At 36.1% G+C, this 18,563-nt stretch overlaps 1 protein-coding gene across 1 annotated transcript in view; it reads left to right on the top strand.

Moving 5' to 3' along the window:
• Window positions 1-18,256: 18,256 nt before the first annotated feature.
• LOC107473173 (uncharacterized) overlaps window positions 18,257-18,563 on the top strand; it is a gene marked incomplete in the record, with an annotated part of 2,039 nt that continues 1,732 nt past the window's right edge. The window contains 1 exon segment of the mRNA XM_016092722.3: window positions 18,257-18,563. Within this exon segment, the coding sequence (XP_015948208.1) occupies window positions 18,436-18,563 (128 nt within the window).

The following is an 18,563-nucleotide window of genomic DNA, read 5'->3' as shown; positions in this document are numbered from 1 at the left end:
TCGATGTTTATAAAGCAAAAAGATGAAAACTTGTTCTTATGTTGAACATCCTAATTAAGCTCTTTGAAGGCAAATCACATTCATACTTAGACACATAAAGGTATGAGTTATTTTATTTAAATTTTTATAAAATATTTTATAGCAGATTATTATTTAAAAAATAATAATATAAAAATTTGTGGAAGAAATTAAACAAAGGAATAATTTTTGAATAATTGTTTACTGAAAAAGTTTTTGAGTTAACTAATCTAAATTAGAAAACCTATCATTCAATTGTTGAAATAATTGCTTTAGATCGAAAAAAAATTTTATTTAGATAGATTGCACTTAAATGAAAATTTTACTATACAATTGGTTTAAGAAAAATAATTTCTTTATTTTAAACTCAATACTCTCATTATTGAGTTCGATTTCATCTATAGTAAATTTAATTACTATTGATTCTTACAACTTGAATTTATTTTGATATATCTTTATTGGAATCTCAAAAACTCGGACGCTCGAGCTTACAAATTACGAGTTGGAGGTACCTACAACGAAAAATTCATGATGAAATCAAAAAATAAAAAAACGAAGAAAAATCAATTTGACATTCAAGGAATATGCAACTTTGATTTAAAAAAATCTAACTCCAAACTCATAAATCGAGGTGATAACCTATGATTGATAGAAGTTATGGTCAAAATTCAGACTTTATAAAAAAAAGTTAGCAAACTAAAAATTCAGACTTTCGAAATGTAACCCAAACCGGGCTGGTTTGAACTCGGACCAGTTCTTGGTGAAGGCTCAGTTTCACTTGTGTATGCTTCATGAAATTTTTTTCACAAGTTGAAATATATCCGATACCTGATTTGCTTGGTATGGATTTGGTATTTGATGAAGAAGCCACAAATTTTATAGAGTAAGTATTAGAAACTACATCTTCCTTGGCTATGTAGCCTAAACCAGATTTTTCAAACAATGGTCTTTGACTTGCAAGTAATTTGTCCAAGTTGCTAGAACCTTGAGCAAATTTTGCTAAGTCACCATTCAACCTTTTAATCATATCATTTAATCTTTCATTTTCAGCAATTAACTCATGGGAAGGATCCACAGTGTGCTTTCCTTTTAATTTTTCAAGTTCAGATTTTAGAAATCTGTTTTCTTCAATGATGTCCAAAGCACATTCAGTTTCCTTCACTTTTTCTTTTAAAAAATCATTTTCAGCTCTTAACACATCTCTTTCAGATCTGCATTCATTGTATTTATCAAGCAATTTTGAAGTGTTTAAAGTGAGATCATCAATAATAGCATGCAAGTCCTCAATGGTCAAATCATAATAGTTTACCTCATCAAGATTGTTGTTTCCAGCCATGAAGCAGTCTTTGTCATCTCCTTCAGATTCTTCTTCTTCATTTGAGTCATTCTCAAGATCCTCCCAAGCTTCCATGAGTACTTTCTTCCTTTCCTTATTTCCTTTGTCCTCCTTTTTGAGCTTTGGACAGTTTAACTTGAAGTGTCCAGCCTCCTTGCAGTGATGGCACATCACTTTGCTCAAGTCGATCTTGTGCTCCTTTGAACTTGAAACTTTGTATTTGCCCTTGTTCTTCATCATTCTGACCTCTTCGCACTCAAATGGCTATAACTTTAGCTACAGAGGTCCAAATGATGTGGTTTTACTTGCGTTGGAAAGCTAACGTCCGGGGCTTCGATTTGATATATAATTCGCCATAGTGTCCATACAGATAGACGACGCGAACGCGTGAATGACGTGCCCACGTCGCATCTGCGAACTTCAATCCGCGCGGACGCGTGGACGACGCCTCCGCGTCACTTTGCCGCGACCTGTATGGACCAGATTGCACAATCAGCGACTTCTGGACTGTTTCTGACCCAGTTTTTGGCCCAGAGAACACAGATTAGAGGCTATAAAGTGGGGGAATGCATCCATTCAGAATCATGCTTTTCATAATTCATAATTTTAGTTTTAGATGTAGTTTTTAGAGAGAGATGCTCTCTCCTCTCTCTTAGGATTTTTAGAAATTAGGATTTATTTCTTCTTCATCACAGGTTCAATATTCCTTTTACTTTATATCTCTCTTCTACTTTTAGATATTCTAATGCTTTCATTTGTATTTGATTTGTGTTGCCCAATTGGCTTATGAACTTTTCATGTTAGGATTGATTTTCTTATTTAATACACATTATTGAGATGTTTTCATATATATGATTTTAATTTAGCTTTTTATATTATTGGCTTTAATTGATTAACTGGAAGCTCTTGAGTTATCAACTATTCATGATTGATTGTTATGTCAGCTAATTAACTGGAATTCCACTAACTTTAGTCTTTCCTTAGGAGTTGGCTAGGACTTGAGAAATCTAACCAATTGGTTCACTTGACTTTCCCTTGCTTACGCAAAGGTTAACTAAGTGGGATTAACTTCCATTCTCATAGGAGTAACTAGGATAGGACTTCCGAATTTTCATATCTTGCCAATAGTTTATTTTATAGTTAATTATTTATTTTATTTGTCATTTAATTTACTTGTTCCTCACTTTCAAAACCCCAATTTACAAAACCCATAACCAATAATAAGAACATACCTCCATGCAATTCCTTGAGAAGACGAACCGAGGTTTGAATACTCGGTTATCAATTTTAAAAAGGGTTTGTTACTTGTGATAACCAAAACGTTTGTAAGAAAGGTTGATTGCTTGGTTTAGTAACTATACTTACAACGAGAGTTTACTATAACTTCTAAACCGTCAATCTTCAGTTCTTCAAAATGGTGCCGTTGCCAGGGAATCGCAAACGTGTGCCTTATTATTGGTTATTGTAAATATTTTTCAAAAAAAAATCATATCTTTCTCAAAATCTTATCTTATTTTTTTTTCAAAAATTATATGTTTTTTTTTTCAAAATCCTATCTTATCTTTTTCAAAATCTTATCTTTTTCAAAATATTTTCTTTTTGTTAATTTTTGTTTCTATCTTCTCTTGCTACTATGAATTCTCACCCCTCTCGCTTTGAGTTTGGTTCTAATTGTGTTGCAAGGAATGGAAGCTATAATAGGACTATGCATCAAGGTCTAAGCAATCAAAGATGGATGGAGCCACAAGGATTTGATCACCCCTTAGGCAACAACATCATCCTAGATATCATGGACAGAGACCATCCTACAATGCATACCAAGCTGATAGATATGGTGGACCACCTTGTAGCTACCAACAAGCCCCACCCTGTGCTCAGAGACCATCCTTTCAATGCAACCTCAATCCACCATACTCACAAGCTCTTGTTCACCATTCGCCACCATATGATCCTTATCCACCCCAACACCAATCCAACTATTCCCCAATACCACCACCTCAATATACACCATCTCTATATCCTTATCAAGAGGAACCACTTCCGTGTTATGAACCTTTTTTCCCAATAAATGAACCCTCATATCCACCTCAAACCTCCGTGGAAAGCAAACTTGCCTCTATCATTAGTCTCGCCTCTACTCTTCAAGCACTTATATCCCGCTTGGGCCAACCCTCAACACCCAATATTCAACCCTCAAGCTCCACTACACTTTCATCTCAACCACATAATAATCCACCCATCCCATCACCACCATCCATGGAAGAGCACCAACATCCATCAACCCAAGAGCAACATGATCCCAATGATACTATTGACATGGAACAAGAGAGAGAGGATCATCTTCGCGAATCCATACTTCATAAGGAGCTAGAGGAGGCACTAAAGGTGAAGGTAGTATAGACCCTTGAAGTCGACAGCGCGGTTGAAGAACTAGTGAAAGAAGACAACAAGGAGGATTTTATACTTGAAGGTGAAGAAATAGTTGAAAAGAAAATCATCGAGGATGAATAAGATTGCATACTTAAATACCTGGATCAAGCAAGAAATCGATTATCTTCCAGACGTTCAGACACTCAACTGACTCCCATGGCTTCATGTGGAGAATCTAATGAAGAATGTAGTGCGAAGAAGACACTAGAAACTCCAATAGACAGCATAGAGCATAACTTCGTACTGGAACAAATAGAGGACGCTGTCATTGTAGAAGAAGAAGAGTTGGTTGAAGATTCAGGAGATGCTGAACCTCCACAGGATTACAGAGCCATGGAAGACCCCGTCAAGGATGTTACAATTGACGCTAAAGAGGATGTTGCACAACCTCCAATGCAGATATCTTATGAGGAACTAGATAGAATTACCCAAGACAGATGTTTCCTTGATGATGATGATCACAAGTCAAGTCCTCTTAGTAATGAACTTGCATCCGCAAGTGAATTCTTTGAGACAGAAGAATCTTCCCCAAGTGATTATGAAGATGATGCTGAGGTCGACTTTTCTCAACCTCCAATTTATGACTCTAGTGACGAGGAAGATATCAGTGACTTTGATCAAGACATAGTTGAAGTGGAAGAAATTTGCAAAGAAGTGGAGGAATTCACTGAAGACCACAAGGGAGTAAAGCTTGCAGAACCACTGGAAACACCTATCCCAAGGCCACTACCACCCAATACAAACCTCAAGTGGGTAAAATCCTTAGCTTTTATCTTTACATTTCCACTTGAATATGATTTTCTTGAAACAGATGGCCAGCTTAGAGCTCTTTGCGGCTTTAAGAGTAAAAGGGAAATGACTCGCACTCAGAGATGGTATGCAAGATTCAATGAGGTTTCGCACTTCAATTTGAGGTGCAAGGATTGGTGTCAAGCTCAATTGAAAGGATCTCAGAAGCTGTTTGGTCACTGCAGTGAGAATTCAGACTACTCACCACCTGGCTGGAAAAATGCAGATCAAGACAAAGATAGGTGTAAAAGTAGCATTTGGGATCATGGAATCTATTCCGACATTCAACACTCCGGGAGCCTTGAAGCTTTCTTGAACTCACCTAAGGGCTTTACGTACCTTGTTTGGGACCCTGGAGGATGCTGGCATTCCAAACACTGGTGGAGATTCCTGGATCAGTACAAGCATAAGCCATCATGACAAGGAGCTCGCCAAATGTCCAACTTAAGGACTTTAACTAAAAGTGCTGGGTGGGAGACAACCCACCATGGTATAATCGTTCCTTTTCAGTTTTTATTCTAGTTTGTTTTGCCTGTTTTTGAATTTTATTGAACCTGGAATCATGCATAGCATTCATATTACGCATTGCATTCTACATACTGCATCATAAAAAAAAATTTGCACACGACGCGACAGCATCGCTGACGCGTCCGCGTCGCAGGTGCATTAGGGAGAAAAGAAAAGTGAACAGAGAGTCACGCAAAAGCGTGGCTGGAGGTGTGTCTTTAGCACAGATTGATCCACGCGACCGCGTCGATGACGCGTTCGCGTCATGTGGAAAAAATGCCTCCCACGCGTACGCGTCACCCACGCGAACGCGTGCCTCAAATTCGATGTAAAAAGGGTGTATGGCCGAAAGTTGCGCTAGAATTGGGCTGGACTCGTGCTAGCAGCACAAGCCCTGCCACGCGTCCGCGTCAATCCCCATAATATGGCCTATCACGCGATCGCGTCACCCACGCGGCCGCGTCACCCAAAATCTTGGCAAAATGAGTTTCAAACAGAAAGTTGCGCGAGCGCGCGGCTGCTTTCGCGCCAGTAGCACAAATTCACTCACGCGACCGCGTGCCTCACGAGGTCGCGTCACTTGACAATAGCACCACCCGCGCCAACGCGTCACGAAATTATTTGACAATTATATATCATTTTTTTAAGGGTGCTTGCATGTTCAATTTAATACTTTTCATACCTTATTTAATATGCATGCTTTATGTTTGTTAAAAAGCCCGTATGGCAACATGCACTTTTCTACATTATTCTATTCTACCATTCAATGCTTGCTTTTCACAAATTTCCTTTACTATTTTATTAATTAAATATAATTGTCAATACAAACGTTATTGTTAGTTTCTCACGACTAATAATACATTAAGGCTTTTAATGATTGATTTACGCTACTCATGCCTTTACCAGCATGCCAATAAACATCTTGCATTTAATTGCTTCAATTTATCATGCCCTGTTTCCATTGCTGTCCTAATTTCATGGAGTCGCGACCATGTGTTAACGATATTCTTCTTTATTTTGGCATGATTCTTACTAGTACTGCCCTCTCCCTTGCTTCCTTACTTGGCATGATTATCACTCGTACCACCCTCCTCTTTGCTCTATCCCTTTGACTTCATGTCCCTTTCTCTTCTCTCTTTTTCAGGCTGGCCACCAGAACGGGTAAAGAGAAAGCTTCTACAATGAGCAACAGCTGAGGAACCACAACACCCGCCCACCTGTACATCTCAGCATGCACCGAGGACGGTGCAATCTTTAAGTGTGGGGAGGTCGATACCGATCTCCATGGGTTAGTTACTATTCTGTCTCAACACCAATGGTTTATTTTCCTTGTTAGTTATTGCATTTGCATGTTTGTTTGATTTTTTGCATATTTTGCCACTTGGTTGAAGTAATATTTTCTTTTTCAAGAAATTTTTATAGTATTTCACTAATTTAAATTGAAAAAATTTGTGCTAAACTTGTTTGGAAGTTTTATTTGGAACATAGGTAAAAGCTAGAACACACAACCTGTAAGATTTGAGCTTAATTGTACGGTTACATTATTTAACCATAATATTTTATTCTTGTGTGTTTTCTTTTCTATGATTGTAATCTTTGCTTTGTTCCATTCTATATGTCCATTATTTAGTATATTTACATGCTTGCATATGATTGAGGCCATTGTTTGATTCTAGCTCACCATTCCCAAATTAGCCTACCTTTACATCACCCTTGTTAGCCTCCTTGAGCCTTTAAATCCCCTCTTGTTTTATAACCACATTACTAGCCTTAAGCAGAAAAACAAAATAAAAATCCCAAGTTGAATCCTTGGTTAGCTTAAGATGGAAATTGTGTAATTGTTTAAGTGTGGAGAAACTTTATGAGAACATGGATGATAGAAACAAGGTAGAAAGTTAAAAAGAATAAAGATATTTCAAAATAAAAATTTTTGGGAAGCATGCTCATGTGAAATCAAAGTAATTAAATTACCATGTGCATATAAAAAAATTCAATATTTAAATAAAGGGGATACAAAAGAATTCTCCAAATGCAAAATAAAGCAATGCACATGGGACAAAATTCAAAAAAATAAGTTTGATACATGAGCATGTAATACAAAAGTGGGAAAAATTTGGGTAGCTAGGTAAAGAATTTTAAATTTTATAAAGTATGTATATGTTAGGTGAGATCTTAGACTAATCAAGGATTCACTCTGTTACTCACTTAGCCTTATATGTACATCCTTACCTTTACCTCAGCCCCATTACAACCCTGAAAAGACCTCATGATGTTTGTATGTATACATTAAATATTTGTTGATTGGTTAGATGAAGAACAAAGTTTAGAAAGCATGACTAGGGAAGAGTAGAGTGATTGACCCTAGACACTTGAGAGTTAGAGTGATATACACTACCAGTAAGGGTTCAATGCCTAATTCTATGTTCCCTGCTTTCATGAGCTATCTTCTTACAAGTTTACTTGTCTTTTATTGTGTAATTTGAATTAGTGGAATTTGATTCATGTTTGTCTTGGAGAACTTATTTACTTTTAACCAAGTAGGTAGAAATATTTTGCATGTAGTTGCATTCACATAGATAGGTTGCATTGCATACTCTCTATCATTCCTCTTCACTTCTTTATAGCTTCTCTTGAGCTTAGCATGAGGACATGCTAATGTTTAAGTGTGGGGAGGTTGATAAACCACTATTTTATGGTCTATCTTGTGCTCAATTGAGTGGTTTTTATCAACTCTTTACCCACTTATTCATACTATTTGCATGGTTTTACATTTGCCTTCCTAATTATGTGCTTTGATTGAAAACATGCTTCTTTGGCCTTAAGTTCCCTATGTTTAATCCTCTATTATTACCATTAGATGTCTTGATATGTGTGTTAAGTGATTTCAGAGATTACAGGACAGGAATGACTCAGAGGATGGAAAGGAAGCAAGCAAAAGTGGAAGGAATACAAGAAGTTGGAAAAATTGCTAAGTTGTCCAGCCTGACCTCTTCACACTCAAATAGCTATAACTTTACCTACAGAGGTCCAAATGATGCGGTTTCACTTGCGTTGGAAAGCTAACGTTCGGGGCTTCGATTTGATATATAATTCGCCATAGTGGCCGTACAGATAGATGACACGAACGCGTGAATGACGCGCCCGTATTGCATCTGCGAACTTCAATCTGCGCGGATGCGTGGACGACGCCTCTGCGTCACTTTGCCGCGACCTGTACGGACCAGATTGCATAATCATCAACTTCTGGGCTATTTCTAACCCAATTTTCGGCCCGGAGAACACATATTAGAGGCTATAAAGTGGGGGAATGCATCCATTCAGAATCATGCTTTTCATAATTCATAATTTTAGTTTTAGATGTAGTTTTTAGAAAGAGAGGCTCTCTCCTCTCTCTTAGGATTTAGGATTAGGATTTTTAGAAATTAGGATTTATTTCTTCTTCATCATAGGTTCAATATTTCTTTTACTTTATATCTCTCTTCTACTTTTAGATATTCTAATGCTTTCATTTGTATCTGATTTGTGTTGCCCAATTGGCTTATGAACTTTTCATGTTAGGATTGATTTTCTTATTTAATATACATTATTGAGATATTTTCAGATATATGATTTTAATTTAGCTTTTTATATTATTGGCTTTAATTGATTAACTGGAAGCTCTTGAGTTATCAACTATTCATGATTGATTGTTATGTCAGCTAATTAACTAGAATTTCACTAACTCTAGTCTTTCCTTAGGAGTTGGCTAGGACTTGGGAAATCTAACCAATTGGTTCACTTGACTTTCCCTTACTTACGCAAAAGTTAACTAAGTGGGATTAACTTCCATTCTCATAGGAGTAACTAGGATAGGACTTCCGAATTTTCATATCTTGCCAATAGTTTATTTTATAGTTAATTATTTATTTTATTTGTCATTTAATTTACTTGTTCCTCACTTTCAAAACCCCAATTTACAAAACCCATAACCAATAATAAGAACATACCTCCCTGCAATTCCTTGAGAAGACGAACCGAGGTTTGAATACTCGGTTATCAATTTTAAAAAGGGTTTGTTACTTGTGACAACCAAAACGTTTGTAAGAAAGGTTGATTGCTTGGTTTAGTAACTATACTTACAACGAGAGTTTACTATAACTTCTAAACTGTCAATCTTCAGTTCTTCAATCACCTTTTGAAATGGCATGAAAAGACCTGACCTCATAAAAGAAAGATTTGATTTGATTTAAAATGAAAAACAGGAAATTAATTTTAAATTTTGAAAAACCAAAAAAATCAAACTGAAAAATCTTTGGATCATAAACATTAAAAAACTTTTTTTTTAAATTAAGGCACACAGCCCAACAAAAATATCAACCAAACAAAAATGTATCATTCATATTTGGGCCTTGAGGTGATGTGATTTTAGTGAAACACATAGGGCTACTCAGATCTGATTTGAGGTTGGTTCAGATCAATTATTCACTTGAAACAAGCCTAGAACACGCTAACTTGAGAAAAACGTTCATCATATGCCCAGAATTGTCTCATACCTGTTTATGAGACAAAAAGCTCCAGCAAATACATCAGCATTTTTCAAATAAAGAATCATAAATCAAAATTCCTAGACAAGTTCTAAGCATGCAAAATCTGTCCTCAGCTAATGGTTTTGTGAAAATGTCTGCTAATTGCTCCTCAGATTTAACAAATTAAATACTAATATCCCCCTTTTGGACATGTTCTCTTATTGAGTGAAATTTCACTTCAATATGCTTAGTCCTAGAGTGCAAAACTGGATTTTTAGAAATATTGATGGCACTCATATTATCACACATTAAGGAAATATTTTCAGCATTTAATTTGTAATCAGCAAGCTGTGTTTTTAACCATAAAAGCTGAGAACAACAAGAAGAAGCAGCTATATACTCAGCCTCTACAGTGGATAAGGCCACTGTTGGTTGCTTCTTACTTGACCAAACATTTAAGGACTTCCCAAGAAAACAACATAGGCCTGAAGTGCTCCTTCTATCAACTCTATCACCAGCAAAATCTGCATCACAATAACCAACTACAGAAAAATCATCAATCTTAGGATACCAAAGACCAAGATTAGATGTGCCATGAACATATCTAATGATCCTTTTAACTGCTGAAAGATGTGACTCTTTAGGTTTGGATTGGAACCTAGAACACAATCCAACACTTTGCACAATGTCGGGTCTAGAAGATGTTAAGTACATAAGAGAACCAATCATTCCTCTATACCTAGTCTCATCAATATCTTTCTCAGTTTCTCTCTTATCTAATTTAGAATTAGGGTGCATGGGAGTTCTCATGGGTTTGGCATTTTTCATACCAAATTTCTTAACTAATTCTTTGGCATACTTCTCTTGATGAATGAAAATACCATTTTCAGTTTGTTTAATTTGTAGCACAAGAAAAAAATTAAGTTCACCCACCATACTCATGTCAAATTCACTTGTCATGAGTTTTCCAAATTCAGAACAAAGGGATTCATTTGCTGATCCAAAAATAATGTCATCAACATATATTTGGACTAGAATAAAAGAATCATTAGAATTCTTGATAAATAGAGTTCTGTCAGTGGTCTTTGAAAACCATTTTTCAAAAGAAAAGAGCAAAGTCTCTCGTACCAAGCTCTAGGAGCTTGTCTTAAACCATAGAGAGCTTTAGATAATTTGAAAACATGGTCAAAATGCTCTTTATTTTCAAAACCAGGAGGCTGCTCCACATACACTTCTCTATCTATCACTCCATTTAAAAATGCACATTTCACATTCATTTGATATAATTTAAAACCACAATATGCAGCATAAGCTAAGAGAAGTCTTATGGCTTCCATTCGGGCAACAGGGGAAAAGGATTCATCAAAGTCTATTCCTTCTTCTTAGTCATATCCTTGTGCCACTAGCCTTGCCTTGTTTCTTGCAATGCTACCATCTTCTCCCAACTTGTTCCGAAAAATCCACTTGGTGCCGGTCACTTTCTTTCCACTTGGCCTTGGAACCAAAGTCCATACTTGGTTCTTTTCAAACTCAAAAAGCTCATCCTCCATAGCTTTAACCCAAGAAGGGTCACTGAGTGCTTCCTTGATGTTTTGAGGCTCAATTTGTGAAAAAAGGGCAATGTTTGATCCTTCATTTGCCTTTCTAGTGGAAGACCTTATTTGCACTCCATGAGAGACGTCCCCAATGACAAATTCCTCTGGATAATTCTTCAAGAATCTCTATTCATGAGGTCTTGTGGACTTGAATGCAGATTGAGATACCAAGGGATTTTGGGTGCAGCTGGCTTCAGGATTTCCTTCAGATTCATGAGACAAAATGGAATTATCTCTCGAATTTTCAGCAGTTGCAGTTTCTGGTTCATTTTGACCAGAATGTTCTTTCTCTTGATTTTGCACAGTTTCAACTTCCTTTTGAGCTTGATTTCCTGCATCATAATCTTCCAAAATGCTTTGTACCAAGTTAGTATCACAGAATGTAACATGTATGGACTCCTCAATAATTCTAGCATCTTGATTATAAACCCTATATGCTTTACTAGTTGTGGAATATCCTACAAACAAACACTCATAAGCCTTTGGATCAAATTTTTCCAGATTTTCTTTGTTATTTAAAACAAAATATTTGCATTCAAAGATGTGTAAGTAGTCTAAGTTTGGTGGGTACCCTTTCTAAATCACACAGCTGACTTATACTCAAAAGATTGTGCTTTAAACCACATACCAAAAGTACATCATCAATGAAAGTAGATTGCTCATTACCTACTTTTCCAACAGCAATGATTTTACCTTTACCATCATCTCCAAAGGTCACAAAATCTCAATCATACTTATTTAGTTTGATGAAGTAGGTTGACCTTCCAGTCATGTGCCTTGAACATCCACTATCCATGTACCACATGTCCTTTTTGTTCTTGGATGCTAGGCAAATCTGCATGATGAGTTTCAAGTAGCCTTAGGTATCCAAATTAATTTGGATACTTTGAAGTTAATCCATCTTGGTTGCCCAAGTGCATTGAAATCACAAACAATATTGTAGACTTTGTTTCCTACAACTCTCTTTTCAATGAAGCATTGTTTATATGAGTGACCAACTTTCTTGCAATTAACACAATGATTTTCTGATGTGTGTCGCTAAAAATTAGGTGAGTTAAATTGCTTGAAATGATTAAATAGTTGAAATTTTCTGGTTTTTGGATGAGATGCATTTCTTTTGACAAACTGATTTTTATTAAAGTTATTCCTCTTTGAAAAAGCATTTTTACCAGAATTTTTTTGAACATTTTTACCTTTCGAAAATGAGGTTTTGTTGTAAAATGGTGGTTTCTTGAAAGCAGCCTCATTTTTCGAAATGTAACCCAAACCGGGCCGGTTTGAACTCAGACCAGTTCTTGGTGAAGGCTCAGTTTCACTTGTGTATGCTTCATCAAATTTTTTTCACAAGTTGAAATATATCCGATACCTGATTTGCTTGGTATGGATTTGGTATTTGATGAAGAAGCCACAAATTTTATAGAGGAAGTATTAGAAACTGCATCTTCCTTGGCTATGTAGCCTAAACCAGATTTTTCAAACAATGGTCTTTGACTTGCAAGTAATTTGTCCAAGTTACTAGAACCTTGAGCAAATTTTGCTAAGTCACCATTCAGCCTTTTAATCATATCATTTAATCTTTCATTTTCAACAATTAACTCATGGGAAGGATCCACAGTGTGCTTTCCTTTTAATTTTTCAAGTTCAGATTTTAGAAATCTGTTTTCTTCAATGATGTCCAAAGCACATTCAGTTTCCTTCACTTTTTCTTTTAAAAAATCATTTTCAACTCTTCACACATCTCTTTCAGATATGCATTCATTGTATTTATCAAGCAGTTTTGAAGTGTTTAAAGTGAGATCATCAATAATAGCATGCAAGTCCTCAATGGTCAAATCATAATAGTTTACCTCATCAAGATTGTTGTTTCCAGCCATGAAGCAGTCTTTGTCATCTCCTTCAGATTCTTCTTCTTCATTTGAGTCATTCTCAAGATCCTTCCAAGCTGCCATGAGTACTCTCTTCCTTTCCTTCTTTCCTTTGTCCTCCTTTTTGAGCTTTGGACAGTTTAGCTTGAAGTGTCCAGCCTCTTTGCAGTGATGGCACGTCACTTTGCTCAAGTCGATCTTGTGATCCTTTGAACTTGAACCTTTGTATTTGCCCTTGTTCTTCATCATTCTTCTAAATCTCCTAGCAAAAAATAAAAGCTCATCATCTGAAATACCATCACTAGACTCACTCTCTTTCGGTTCTATTTGTGACTTGAGGGCTATTCCCTTTTTCCTTGAGTCTGTGTTTGTGTGTGTGGCTTCATAGGCAAGGAGTTTTCCTCTCAGCTCATCATAGGTTTTGGGACTTATGTTGTTACTCTCGGTTAGGACAGTGGCAGTGTTTTTCCATTCTTTTGTGAGGCTTTTAAGGAGTTTTCTCACCAAGGTTTGTTCTGCATAGTTTGTACCCATAGCATCAAGGTTGTTGATTATGATTGAGAATCTCTCAAACGCTTCATCAATGCTTTCTCCATCCTTCATGCTAAACATCTCGTACTCTTTTCGCAGCATATCAACCCTCGTTTCTTTTACTTGTTTGGTGCCTTCGTGTGTAACCTGGAGTTTTTCCCAGATTCCTTTGGCTGTCTTGCATCTAGACACCTTCCGGTACTCTTCAAAGCTGATAGCACAGTGAAGAAGGTTGATTGCTTTAGCACAGCTCTATCTTCTTTTTGTCATCCTCATTCCATTCAGCTTCTTTTTTTGGAGTCACCACTTCATTAGCACTTGTTTTTGTTGGGATCTTTGGACCGCTCACGACAATCTTCCACACCACTTCATTAGCACTTGTTTTTGTTGGGATCTTTGGACCGCTCACGACAATCTTCCATATGTTGTAGTCAATGGATTGAATGAAAATCTTTATCCTTTCTTTCCAGTAGGAGTGGTTCTTCCCGTTGAAGAAAGGTGGCCGGTTGTTTGACTGGCCTTCAGTGAGGGTGTAGGCAACTGTGGTTGCGCCCAAGTTGTTCGCCATTGGATCTTTGCTCCAAGCAGTTAAGCTTGATTCTTGAGACCTTAGCTCTTGATACCAATTGAAGGTTGTGGTAGGCTTAGAGAAGGGGGGGTTGAATCTATGCCTTCTTTTTAGTTGCAGTTATTACCCTTTTAAACAAACTTTCTATTCAGGTTCTGTTTGAACATAGCAGCGAAAATTTATGAGACAATTTATTTTTGTCTCATGAATATCAGAAAAAAGAACTCAGCAGAGAAGAGAAAGGCTAACACCAGCATGTATCCTGGTTCGGTTGTCTTGTGCTATGCAACCTACAACCAGTCTCCTCCACAACTATGGAAGAATTTCACTATAGTTAACAGTATTACATACACCAATTTCACACTCAAGTTCTAACCTAACTTGACATTGGCTATGCTAACACCTAACTATTCACTCTTAGTGCTAACCCAACTAAGAAAAGGATACCAAACAGGTACAAGATACAAGACACTTAACCAACCTAAATAAATCAGAAAATAACTCTAGGGTTTTCTTTTAAGTGTATCGCTCAGCCTTTTTTTACTCATGGCTTTTACTTGAGCTTTCTCACAATGTCTTTTCTCACAAGAAATTACAGAAAGATAAACTTAGAAAAGTACATTACAATCAGTAAAACATGAAGGAGATTGACTTCATCAACAGCCTTTGTGCTATGCAAAAACCAGATTAGAAAAGCCTCTGATTCAGTTCTTCATACTGGCGGAATGCACCTTTGGTTCGGTTACACTGTCCAGTTAGTTGAACTTTCTCAAAGAACACTTCTCAGAATAATACCTCAATACTCTAGTTTTCTCTCGTTGTTTCTGAATGAGCAGGAAGTCTTCTTTTATTCTCCTTGCATGTTGCTGGGATCTTCTCCCAAGGTCAACACCTTGAGCCTTGAGCTTCACCAACTACAGATTCACTTTTTCTCAATAAACCTTAGAGTAGAAACTTTGCTTCTGACTTCCTCATCTTGGCCGAAAGCCATAAAATAGCAACCATAGAAATCTTCCAATGGTCAACTTGATCTGAGCCCTTCCATTTCGGACCGAGCAGAGAGTTGGGCGGAAGAGAAGAAACTTTGATGCATGCAAGAGGAAATGGGTTACCTTTAACCTTTTCTTAAGCTAGATTTGGTTTAAACTTGTTGAAATGACATCTGCCTTTCAAGCTTAATTTCTCTTTCTTGCTTCTTTGGTATTTGCTTAGGGAAGAAGCTCTCTCTCTTTCTCTTTCTTACTTTTCTGAAACTCTGATTTGACTAGGACAAAAGAGAGATGAATGTTGCTTTTGGTTAAGCAAAAGAGAGGGATTTGATTTTCTAAAACCATATCGAGCTTGGATCAGGTATTGATATGCTTGGCCCGATTTGATTTCTTTGGCTTCTTTCTTTGCTTTCAGCCCAACATTTTTGTTTTATTTTCATTTCATTTGGGCTGCTCAACTTAATTAAGACCTGCAACATAATAATAAATAATTGGCAACATATACTCATTAATTAATTAATCAACACTAATTATTTATTTTGCCAAAAATAATGTTTGTCATCATTAATTAATTTAGTTAATTTCTTAACTCAACAGGTTAAACACTCAATTAGTTTTGATTGCTTTATTTAGTGATGCAGATCCAAAAATAAAGTTTACATCAGTCCAACAAATTAAAAACAAAGAAATAAAGGCTGCTAAAGATTAATTGATTCACAAACAAAGCCCATAGAAAGGAAACAAAGAAATCAAGTAGGTTGAAAATGATCCACTAACCAAGTCCAATGCATCCCAAAGAGAAAGGCAACCCCAAAGCCGAGTCTCAGTATTGTGCTTCTTCGGGTAAACATGAAAAAAGAGAAAGAGAGCTTCACAGTCAAAGTTCATACACCAGAGAAGAAAGAAAGAGAAAGGTTAACTAAGAAAGCAAAGTCCAATCACATTAATCAAAGGCATGTTAAGCTAAGTCAGAAGTTAAAGGTGATTTATTTTCATTTGCATGCAAGTTGATTTCTTCACTTCTTCTCCTACTCTCTACAACACCATTTTTGGAAAGATGAAGAAAATGATGGTTGATAATATTTGCTGTGAATCGACGGTTAAAGTTATTACTTAGAGCCAAAGCACATTTTCAAGGGTTTGGATTTGGGAGTTTCATTGAGCAAACTCATCTCTACTGAGATGCACTCCTCGATCAAGAAAATGAATCAGATTTGAAATTCCTAATTTAGGGATTGATTGAAAAAAGAGAAGGGATGATTTCTGAAAACCCAAGATTCAAGAAGTTGACTATAGAGGAACCCCAACAGTGGCTCTGACTAAGGTACAAAAGAAAAGTTGAATCTGATTAGAGCTCAAGGAGAGAGAACCCGAGAAAGAGAGCTAAAAGTGAATCCTCACTACTGAGTTTGAAATCTTGGAAGCATTGCACCTACACTAAAGGGAGTACTCCACCAAGATGAAGAACAAGGTTATGAGTTCAGATGCTAGGTTCAGTGCATAGAGTTAAAGTTGTGATTCATCAATCTCCTTCATGTTTTACTATTTTGTATTTCTATTTCAATGTATATATTTCTTAATTTTCTTTGAGAGGTAAAAGGCAAGAAAGAGAGGCATTGAGAAAAAGCCATAAAGTGAAAAAGGCCGAGAGATACACTTGAGAGAAAAGCCAAGAGTGATTTCAGATTTCTATTGGTTGTATTTTTGTCTTGTGTCATGTACTTAAGAGGTATCCCTTGTTAAGTTGGGTAAGCACTTAGTATAATGAGTCTAGGTATTAGCATAACCAAGTCAAGTTCAGGTTGAAACTTGTGTGCCCAGATAGGATTACGTTGAGTCCTAGGGAATTGGTGTATGTAATACTTGGAATATAGTGAAAATTTCACCAATGTTGTGGTGGAGACTGAATGTAGGTTGAATTGTACAAGGCAACTGAATCAGAATATATGACTGTGTCAACTTCTTCCTTTCTGCTTCAGTTCTGTTTTCTGATTTTTATGAGACAAAACTAAATTATCTCCTGATTTATCCGCTGTGTTGATTAACAGAAAACAAGTTTCAAGTTCTATGTTCAAGGCTTAATAAATCAAAGTTAAAGAAGGTCATAGATTTAACCCCCCTTCTCTAAACTTTTTGAAACCTTCAAAGTCCAATACTAAGAACCGAGTTTAAGAGTATAAGAAGTTCTAAAGAATCGGTTTGATAATTAAGTATTTTATCAAATTTCAAAGCATATGTTACAAAGAGGACATTAACTCCTCATAACTCATTCTAATGTCTAATAACTCAATCTTATGAGGTTAATTGTTATATTGTAACCATCATTCTACTATTAAAGGATGATGTTACAATATTGACTATATAAAGGCCTAAGAGCATCATTTGATGAAACCATGATAAAGTATCAAATGATTCATGAAAATAATAACACATTCTTCTAGTTCAACTTAACCTAAAAGATAATTCATAACCTCTAAAGTATGTAAGGAGAGGAGCTTGTGATATCATAACCTCACAATATATACACTAAGTTATGATCTCTAACTTAGAGTAAGAGAGACAAAGAGAGGGCCGCGGGTGTTAGAGGATTTGGTTAGGGTTTTGAATTTTCCGACCCGACCCAGGTTTTTTTGGGTTGTTTGGCATTGGCCAAGACCCAAACCAAAAAAAGGTTTATGTATGAATAGAAGTTTACAAGATTTTTTAAAATTTAAGGTGGTAACTGATAAGGTTTATGTAAAAAATAATTTAGTAGTTATTCTTAGACTCAAGTTTTAATAAAAATTATGGTAAAAAGAATAAAAATTAAGACAATTTTTAAAATGAGATAACCACTCAACTTTTAAATAAAATTCAATTCTTTTATTTATTTAGTTTTAAAAAAATGAGAACATATTCTATTAATAATGTTATGAGTAATTGATACACATATTTCTTGTCATATTTTAAAAAATAAAATTCCTATTAGTGATTTAAGAAAATAATATTTATATTTATTTATTAATTTTTTTATGTTATAAAAGATGAATTTTTTTATTAATCGTTTTGAATAAAAAAAAATGGAAATACGTAAGGAAGATATGTATGTAAAAGAAAAAGTATAGTTTGGTTACCTCTTTTAATTGGCCCCTATTTAGTGGGTTAGTTAATTGGGTGGTACAAGGCAGAGCCCACCACCACTGTGCAGCTCAGCAGCACCATGACTACTAACCTTGTTAAGAACAAAACCTGAAAAGCCAACTCTGAAAGCATCGACAACTGAAATCAAAACACCTTCTTGACTTCTTTCAATCTCTCATCAAATGGAGTCCACTCCGGAGTTTTACCAGAACGTCGTCGTAATGAGACACGGCGATCGCATCGACAACTTCGACCATTCCTGGGTCTCCACCGCCGCCCGCCCCTGGGACCCACCGCTCGTTCAACAAGG

The sequence above is a fragment of the Arachis duranensis genome, chromosome 2, assembly GCF_000817695.3.
Source record: "Arachis duranensis cultivar V14167 chromosome 2, aradu.V14167.gnm2.J7QH, whole genome shotgun sequence".
Lineage (NCBI taxonomy): Eukaryota > Viridiplantae > Streptophyta > Magnoliopsida > Fabales > Fabaceae > Arachis > Arachis duranensis.
The sequence above is the reverse complement of the archived record's forward strand: the minus strand, read 5'-3'. Positions and strand labels throughout refer to the sequence as shown.